This window comes from Achroia grisella, unplaced genomic scaffold (genome assembly GCF_030625045.1).
Source record: "Achroia grisella isolate CSIRO2021 unplaced genomic scaffold, CSIRO_AGI_Agris_v1 utg660, whole genome shotgun sequence".
Taxonomy (NCBI): Eukaryota; Metazoa; Arthropoda; class Insecta; order Lepidoptera; family Pyralidae; genus Achroia; species Achroia grisella.
The window spans coordinates 4,375,153-4,385,915 of NW_026712984.1; the positions used below are offsets into that span (position 1 = coordinate 4,375,153).

At 32.0% G+C, this 10,763-nt stretch overlaps 1 protein-coding gene across 1 annotated transcript; it reads left to right on the top strand.

The window, feature by feature from the left end:
• Positions 1–91: 91 nt before the first annotated feature.
• LOC131849787 (stromal membrane-associated protein 1-like) lies at positions 92–6,532 on the top strand. The gene is made up of 5 exons (XM_059199907.1): positions 92–278; positions 2,769–2,899; positions 3,920–4,098; positions 4,719–4,821; positions 5,643–6,532. The coding sequence occupies exons 1-5, from the start codon at positions 161–163 to the stop codon at positions 6,324–6,326; spliced, it is 1,215 nt and encodes a 404-aa protein (XP_059055890.1). The 5' UTR covers positions 92–160; the 3' UTR covers positions 6,327–6,532.
• Positions 6,533–10,763: the final 4,231 nt, after the last annotated feature.

The following is a 10,763-nucleotide window of genomic DNA, read 5'->3' on the forward strand; positions in this document are numbered from 1 at the left end:
TAACGTCTCAATTTCATAAACAAAATGAAAAGAAAACAATGACAATACACCTCATCAATGTCTGTCAATTTTGTCTATGGTCTCTCTCTTTTCTTCAACAAACAAGCATTCCACCCATTTTGTTGAATTTTCTATCGTTTTCAAATAATACTTCACAGAGATGACTTCGAAAAGTGAAAAAGATCGTGCTAAACAGATCCAGGATCGATGTCAGAACATATTAATGGTGATGTTAAAGGATGAGGACAATAAATATTGCGTTGACTGCGATGCGAAAGGTAAGTCCAATTTTTTTCATTCGTTTTATTATTTTTCTAGTGACTTCTCTTTTAGTTTAATGGGTTTGTTCAAAACAATTTATGATAACAAGGAGTGTATATTTAGTATCAAAACAGTTGCATATCAATAACAATGCTAATGAGGTACTTCATCTATCAACTACATCGAAATTTATACAGTGACTCACTTTTCCTCTAATAATTGTCTTGTTATCGATCCTAGACTAATTTATGTGTGCCTATGTTATTGTTCATCTATTATTGAAGAACATTCTAGGTTTTAGAACAACTATCCTGTCAGATAAACAATATTTCTTGTATGTAATACTGTCTATAAGTACATAAATTGTAAATACGAAAGTTTGTCTGTCTGTTTGTTTGTTACCTTAAAACAAAACAAATAAATAAATAATAATAATGAACATTAAGATAAATTGTGAACATTCAGATAAATTGTACCAAGAATATGGATATAGGCTTCTATCTAAAAAAAGATGCAGAGTAAGTTGCGGGTTTCAGTAATTATTATAAATGCAAACTTATGTCTGTCTGTCTGTATATTAATCATGACTAAACAGTTTTAGGGATCCTAATTAAATTTGAAGGTAGATTGTATAATTTTTTCTTTTACAATGGTGGCATATGCATACAAGCATATGGCCTATGTAATGGTAAACATTTTCGTAATCTATGAATGCCTATATTTTTATTATTTATAGCCTTTTTACTGATAATGAAGTTTGTTTTTATTGCTACTTCTCTGCCTCGGTTCGTCAGGTTGTCCTGAGACATAGGCCACTTCCAAAAGACTCCATGTTCCTCTATGTAAATAATAGTAAATTATGGTGAGAAATAAATAAACATTGACATAAAAAATGTACAGATACAACACCATACAGTGTAACTATAAATATATTAATGTAAATCTATTCTTTCATTACATTAACATGTTTAATATTCAATCTTATGCTAATAACTTTTATATTACTAAACACTGATAAGATAACAAAATTATCATAATAAATGTGTATATAACACTGCCTTATCATATAAATATATGATATCTTTATGGTGCTGTGTACTAAAGAAGTAGATGACACTCTTATGTATTTGGTATTTTAATTATACAATAATTATAATAATATTATTTTCTTAGACAATTCACATAGCGCCATAGATTTATGTAATTAATTATCTATACTCGCGACTTTGTTCACATAGATATTAACTTTATTTTTCTAAAATAAAAGTAGCCTGAGTTATAATTTTCGTCTGTCTACCTGTCTGTTGGTTCCGGCTAATCTCTGAAATGACTGGACCGATTTTGACGGGACTTTCATCGGCAGGTAGCTGATGTAATAAGAAGTAACTTAGTCTACTTTTATTTTAGAAAAATTAAGTTAAATTTCAAGCGGACGAAGTCGCGAGTGCAGTTAGTAGTCAATAAAAAAAAATTAAATGTATCTTGTACCTTATACCTTCATGCATCTTACTTGCTTGATTAATAATGAAATATTTTAATGTTGATCATAATCAAACTTACGACCTTTCAGTATAAGTCAGAGTAGTAACCACCAGACCATGATGCTATAGATAATATATGATTGTATTATTTCATAATACATTCATATGTAATTCAGCCTTGTAACAATTGAACTTAATAACAAACCTCACACAAGGATGTTAGCAATTCCATTTTCCTTTCAAAATTACTACCAAGGTTATAATCTATTTACATCTTTTAGTATTGGCAACATTTTTAGGCAATTGTTTACTTTATTACCTGGATTCCCAGACTTTGTATAGATTTTTTATCCTCTTAACAATTCACATATCTCTTCTGACATTATCTGATTTCCTTACTGTACAGTTGTATGAAACTGTGACTGCACTAATTACAAATAGAATTGTATGTTGACTGTCAATAGGATCAAGATGCGTAATTTTCATGTTTCATGGGAACAAACTGTTAATACTCCCCCTATTAAAAAGTGACGAGCATTATCGACAAATATCTGTGACTTTTCTTTAGGGGCGTTTATTTCTGTATCGGAACAGAAATATTTCTGTGTGTATTCTATACATAAATAATAGCAGTTTAATTAATAATTAAACTGCTATTTACAAATTTACCAATCACCTATCTAATCCCAGTTCGCAGTTATCACTGCGAACGGGGATTAATGGAAGCGAAACATATTACACCGATCATAAATGAATTGGATAAGAAAGAAGCAGATGATGATGCTTATTAATAAATGCCATTAATAATATTATTGATTTAAATGCAGTATATAATATGAACGTGATGGATGGATAAGGAGAGGATGACCAAAAAAGATGGATGGATTGTGTGAAAGATGATATGAATAAAAGGAGACTATGCTCTGATATGACAGCCGATAGGGAGGGGAAGAGGATGATAATCTGCGCGGACCCCAAATAATGGGATAAAGGCTAGGCAATGATGATGAATTTGTAATATTACAGGACCAAGATGGGCGTCGTGGAATATAGGCATATTTCTGTGCATCAGGTGTGCGGGTATTCATCGGAACCTCGGTGTTCACATCTCCAAAGTGAAGAGCGTCAATCTGGACTCATGGACACCCGAACAAGTGGTAAGTACAATAAGGAATAATTTATTATTTACTAGTTACCTTCGCACTAGTGTACATGTATACATATATAAATCTTGAATCACAGAATCATTCAATGTATTGCTAAAAAGTGCAATAAAATCAGGTGCGTAGTATAAAGGATCTAAGCGAAGAGACACCGGAAACGACTACATTTTCTACTAAGTAAAGATAGTAAAATTGACCTCTTTATACAAAATAATTTATACTGGTGAGTCAAGAGTAAAGGATGAAAAGGTCAGTTCGCAGGTACTGGGCTATTGCTTAATATTAAGTAGTAAAGTTTAAATATACAGTTATTTCTTATTGGGCAATAAATAAATATTATAATTATATATAGAAATGTGTGTAAAGTAAAGCAAATCAGGGTGAATTTTATTATGGTAAATTTAGGTGGTTGCACGGGTGGAAGGTCCATGAATATGCGAAAGAGAAGCTAGTTTGAGGAGAAATGAACAAACGAGCTTTTGTATATATATAAAACATATGACAAAAGTGCTTGTATTGAGTTTATTTGAATAAAGATTATTTCTATTTTTATTAATGTTAATAGATACAGGTAGATAAATAAAATCCTTCTTCGTATCAAAAATATTAGAAGCAAGTGTGAAAAAATTAGCCATAAAAAAAACACATCACTTACATGTGTTTGATTATATCAACAAACAATTTACTCAACGATCAAAATACTGGATTCCGATCAAATCGTCCAATTCAAACGGGGATCGAAATTACGACGACCTGAGCCGAGGTTCGAACCCCTAGCAGTGCCCTCAGACTAAAGTCGTATCCGTCAAGCAGGAATTGGCCTTCAGCTGCTTCTTAAGCCCTTGCGCGGGTTTGGAGTGCCATCTGCGTTCGCCCCCTATTGTCTGGTGACATTGTAAAAGCCAGCAGGCTAACAGCATTAGAGTATTCCGAAAAAAAAATATTTTTAGTAGCAGACCAAGCGTCACGAGATAACGTGCCGCGTTTTTTAAATTGAATGAATGCTATCCCCAGGTATCTCTACAACAAATGGGCAACTCTCGCGCAAGGGCCGTGTACGAGGCAAACCTACCAGATTCGTTCCGGCGGCCTCAGAACGATTCTTCGCTAGAAGCATTCATTCGCGCCAAATATGAACAGAAGAAATACATTGCCAAGGAATGGGTGCCACCGCCCACGCCTAAAGTTAACTGGTTAGTATATTAATTTAGTATATTTAGACTAACTCATTATTTTTTAGATAACGACTACTTGATTTAAGATCATGCAACTTTGTTATAAAGAAGTAGTTAAAAGGGCTGATTGCAGACAGAAAAGAGACAAAAAATCAGACAACTTTAATTTTTAGTTATGAAGCTTATATAAAAAATCACAATACATTTCATTTTCTAAAAATACAGTCACCAAAAAGTATATTTTTTTACTTAATATGTGTTTTAAATATTTGCATTTTTAACGATTTTAATAAATTAAATATATATATATATCTTTCTATTTGAGTAATAGATAATAGTTACCAATAATATCGTAATGATGCCATGGACAAATACGGTGTTAATGATATTTTTAAGGATGACTTAAAAACTACTCCTTAGATCTTGATTAAAGTATGAGGTTACACCAGAAATCAAATAAAAAATAACATTATATATATAAAATGTTTCTGGGTAACACACAAAAATATAGTTAAATTGAAAACCTGCTTTACTTTTTAAGTACTGTTGATTTTGCGCCCCATTTTTTTAAATTTGATCTGAATAAGTAAGTATATTTAAATGTGTCTTATGCATAACAAAGATTTTCTATTTTCTAGGGATAAAGAGATAGATGAAGAAATGGAACGTCAGAAACGGAAAAAGAAGTCCTCAGGCGTAGGGCCCCTACCTGCGCCTACCACCAGTGACAAGAAATACAATGTAAGTGATCCATACTAATATTTAAAGTCAAATAATTTATTCATGTAGAATGCCTTCAGCCTCTTATCCAGTTATAATTGTATATGGCCATTGTAAATTTAAAAGTGTATCTGTTTGTTGCCTTTTCGCATAAATGCCTGATCCGATTTTAAAATTAAATAGTGAATTGCTCTTATTGTCATAAGAGAAACTTACGAGGATGGACACTAACTTTTGTATAATAAAAATCAATGTGAAATATAATATTGAGAGAATATATTAATAATTAATAAAATATGTGCATATTTTAGTAGAATCTATATTACTTATAATTTATGGTTTAATTTGGAGCACAGTTTAAAATATGTTATTCCACTACATTTATCATCAAATTACTCATGCGGTTTGTTGTTAATTGTTAAAATAATAATTATAAATTGAAAATACCTAATCTATTAATATTTTTCACTTCATTATTTTTCCTTATTTAATATGCTTACTTTAAGAAATTCATACGAATATTTAGTATCGAAAATGTATTTCTTTGTCTCTTTGCTATTTTTTTTCCGATTAATCGCCAGAACAGATTTTAATGAAATTTATTGTGAAGATACATTCAATAATTAAAAAAAACTTAAGTTTTAAGAATTGTTACCACTTTACTAATTATTTGCCTATTTAATGGCTTCAATCTAGTTATTTTGGGGTTGTTTCGCCCCAAGACTTTTACCCCTAGGGAGGTACGGGATGACCTGTGTCAATCAAGCGTATCTCAAAAAAGTATACTAATTGCGTATGAGACTTAGTAGATTCTGAAATTCATATAAACTTTGTGGTTACAGAAATCAGAGGTCATACCAAGCTTACCAAAACCGAAATCGTCAGTCAGCCCAAAACTAGGTCGAAGCACGCCCACACTTCAGGCGGACAGCAAACCCTCAAACGGTTCTGCAGACCTCCTCGGTTTAGACACAGCGAAGCCCGAAACTAAACCAGCCAGCGATGATATATTCTCCAGCTTCTTCTCAGCGCCACAGGAGAAACCAGTGGAACCAAAACCCGAAGAAGTGAAGGCCGATTTGAAAACAGAAGAGGAGAATTTCTTCAAACAAGCCGCACCAACGGAGAAGGAAAAGTCTAAATTAACTAAAGACAGTATATTGGCATTGTACAGTCAAACACCATCAACTAATCTAGGTAACCAATTCAATCCTGTGCAGCCAGCGCAACAAACGTACCCTTTCGGAGGGTACCCACCCCAAGGGTATAACAACATGCCAGCACAAAATGGTATGCAATTTAATCAATTCCAACCGATGGGTAGTCAATTCCAACAGTTTGGGGCACCGTTACAGCAACCGTTGCAGGGCACGCAGAACTTTGGTCAAAGTAATCAACTGTTCAATCAGTCGCAACAGCAAGCACAACAGTTGCCGCAACAATTCGGCGGTTTAAACTTAGGACAGAGTTTTCCTAACGCGTTCGCGCAGCCCAATGCGAATGTAGCTAGTAACACGTGGCAGTAGACTACTTTTGCTTTATAGTTAATTTAACATTAAGGTCTACTCTGGAAACAAAGTCTAATGGAATACCATCAAATCAAATCAAAATATCTTTATTTATTTATGTCTATTACAAACTCTTATGATATGTCAAATCTACCATCAGTTCGGAATGCTTTCGAGATGTGAAGATCTGACAAGAAACTCAGTTCTTATTCTTTTCCAATATAGTTGTATGTACAACTATATTGGAAAAGAATAAGAACTGCGTTATTGTCAACATGTGTTGACAATAATACAGATTAATTTATAAATTCGTATTCTATTGCTATTTTGTCAGAACAAATAATCTAATCAGTGTTCGTAACCCGAACAGACCAGTCCCCACAAGCAACACCTGTTCACGAGTATGACGGATCAGATCTCTTTTTTAACACTCTTGAATTACAAGATAAGCTATTTTAGTCCTATGGTAACGCATGAGTGGAATTATGGGTGTCACATGTTAACGTGATGCGTATAGTGCCGTTCATGTATATAGCTTACTTACTATAGCATGTTTATTCAAAATGCATAAAAAAAATAACAACAGTATTATTTCAAAAATTCGTAATCAATAAAAGAACTAACTGACATTGTATCGGTTCAGTCTTGATTATGTTTCGAAGGAACTGTATAAAAATGTATCGAATTGAAATCTATATTGGAGTCCAGAGTAGACCTGCTGAAATGGCATGTTTGTTTGTAGTGTATAAGCATTTAAACTGACGGCATGGTACGATGGCGCTTTTAGCATGTGTAAATGTAACTATAAAGTTATTATCGTTGTACTTATTTTTATGTAATATATCAGAAAATACTATAAGAACTTAAGAAAAACGCCATTATACAATGTGTCTAGTTTAATTTGTCATTTTTTTTTATTACTCAGTAGATATTTAGTATTAATTGACTGTATATATTTTGCTTTGAGCCTCCACTTTGAGTTTTATTAAATTACGCTAATAAACAAACATGCTTTTTCAAATACTTATTTTCAATTGATCATCAATGTTTTTCTGAACACTATTGGTAGGTACGTATACTTAAAAATAAACTGAATTAAATGGAAAGAAATCGTAATGGTAAGACGACTTTAAATATTTAACTATAAAGTCCATTTCCTAAATATTGTTCTTTAGTTAATTAATACATTTTATTATTAAGCGTGCGTATGATCTCTATGTTTCTGAGTAATATAAATAGGACAATCCTTTATGTTAAAGACTGCAACTCAATATCTATATAACGGTTCTGTGTTGGAATTTATTAATAAATATATCTGTCATCGACACAGCGTAGGAATGATCATATTATAAAGTACTACGCTATTTTATGAGATGGTTGCATTACATTATATATTGCTACTGGTTTATTTCATACAATGCCAGAATTGCTTGGAATAGTCGACTATTTTACAGTGTAGCCGATACTACGATCTGTATCGATTCAGCGATCCGTAGTCGATTCTTCGATTTGTAGTCGATTCTACGATCTGTAGTCGACTCTACAATCTGTAGTCGTTTCCAGGATCTGTAGCAGATTCTACGATCTGTAGTCGATTCTACGATCTGCAGTCGATTCTACGATCTGCAGTCGATTCTACGATCTGCAGTCGATTCTACGATCTGCAGTCGATTCTACGATCTGGACGCTACATATACATATTCATAAATATATTAAACGACATAGAATTATGTACATTATTTAGTTGATAAAATGTCTTGAATAAAAGGAGGGTCAGTCTATGTCTAAAATATCCATGCTCAGAAACATTGAAATATTACAATAAATGTGATATTTGTGTAATTGTATTATTTTATGTTATAGATGAAAAATGTCAAGAATTTTGTATTTTCTATTATTATATACCTGAACTCTATATTTAGTTTATGGGTTCTGCAATAAACAAGGATTATATTTTAGTTTACACTATTAGATTTACACGATTTTTTTTTTTCTTAAATTAGCATTATATATTGTCTATTGTGAAGTTTTTATTATTCGATGTTACACTTCAATTAATTTGCACTTTAACATAATGAATCTAAATCTGCACAGAGAAAATTGTGTTCGTGAATTGATATATTATTATAATTGAAGTTCGCGTTAATGTTAAGTAGATAATTTTATTTTATTAATGTACGTAATGTTAAGCTAGTTCCAGACATTCTGGCAGTTTATTCTTTTCTCGTACAAAAAATTCTAATACTGCAGACTATGAAAGTATTTATATGGTAAATTGCCTTTATTTACAATTGGTACAAGCCCAATTGTCGACTTGTCAGCATTTAGAAAGATCCAACATTTAAAATAGCGTCTTATTTATGTTAGTATGAGTGAGTTTTGCCATTTGAAGCTATGTTGGCGTCTTTTTTAATGGTACTATCCATTGAAACCGTTTTAAAGTATCGCCAAATGTTTATTGTTTTAATTATTCATTCAATGTGGAAGCGATTTCGATCTTATTTGTAGATTGTATGTATGAAATCTTACCTATATACTATATATATATACTTATAGTATATAAATCTGTATTTCCATCATTAAACTACAATAAGGGCAGTCAACTGTAATAACTGGGCCCATAACCTGTAACAACGTTTTGAAACCTCAATTTTATTGAGTCACTTACGAATACATTTTAATTAAGTCTGTTGATATTACTTGTCTACTCATACATGCTCGTTAAGCAAAAACGATTTGTATAAGACTGTATAACCCGTGTTGTAGTTGTTCGATGTATTACATAGTAGATGTTTGTTTGGTCTTAAAAGACTGATGTCCTCATGTTGTTTTAATAAACAGGGTGATATAGTAACATTCAGTAATAATTTGTCAATTTTATTTACAAACATTTAATGACAATATAACCACAGAACAAAAATGTAAGAATGTAAGAAATATAGTCCCTTTGTCGCTATAAGTTGGTTTGTGATTGTTTAATATAGATATATGTAAATCTTCCATGTAAATAATGAAACTCTTTGTTTGGTTAGGATTCCCATTTTAGTAATAACCTTTCTGTAATAGTAAAACAATAAATATTATTTTTACCTATTTTACTTGGATGTATACTAAATTGTATAAACTAATTTTTACATACTATATTCAATATGGCGACATAGGGACGTTATGTATCGAATTACTATATAGTGTCATAACATTTAACAATTTTGTTTTTTATTTCCTTTATTCTTTTTATATATTATTTAATATTAGCAATTATTTTTATAGCGCATTGACAAAACAAGATGTCCACTACTTAATTGCTACAAAATAACCATCACAATCAGTCCCTTGTCTTGGAGACTATGAATAATTAAGGACATGAACTACCTCATAGGGTAAGACTATTACCGCGCCCTCTGCTTTGCTAGATAATATATTGCTCTTGAGCTAGACATCTACACTTATAAGATACTAAAACTCCTTTAAAGTGGAGAAATCTTAAATTCGATCACCCGTCTGGGGGACGAGTGGAATGTCAGGTCCGTATACTCATTCCTCAGCTTCCTACATTGGGCAACAAACCACCGGAAGTACATTTGTATTCTACAGCGACTGTTGTAGCAGAAACCCTCATTCTGCACTACAAGTCGAGAGAGATCGATCTGTAATTAAAAAAAAAAGTATTTTGATTGTGTTATCTTGTATTTTTTTTTTAATTAATAAATTGACTCGAGAGTAAAACAGACAGTTCAACTGCAAAATTTGTTTATTAGACCCTCTTATAGCACTGCCGTGCCCTGTGTTTGGTAGTTTAGAAATTTTCAGCGCGTAGTGTGGCGTGTTCATATACCTTCAGCATCACATAGAAAATAAATAAATAAATATATAATTCATGCAATTGAAATCTCAGTGACAATAATGTAGATATAAATTAAATGTATGCTAAAAGCAACATTATAAATTTTTTGTTGTTTCTATAATGAAATATATGAAAAATTTAATTTGTCAATAATTTATTTATTTTGTTTATACTCTTTATTGCACCATAATCTTCACATTTAAAAGATATGTATATGTATGATTGTATAAATTTAAAAAGATGTTGGGTATCTTGTTTTTCAATGTGCTATATTAATAATTGCACCAATAGCCACTACACCAACAGAAATTGTAACATACCAACCAGTGGGGTAACAATAGATCGGCAATACTACAGGCCCCCAGCCACAAAAGGCTAAAAGCTAGGGCCTAGTCGGGTCGGTCGATAGGGTCTGGTAGGGTAGTCCAAAAGGCCGGGATCATACGAATCCACCATTCATTGATCTAAGTTACTACGTTAAGCCGTTTCTGAGATTAGCGCGCACAAACTCTGACATAAAAATTCTAACATTGATTGTTTTGAGTTTTGTTTTGTTCCCCCGAATAATATATTTTCTCATTGTTTTGGGTTTTACTGTGTTCGTGAAGTTC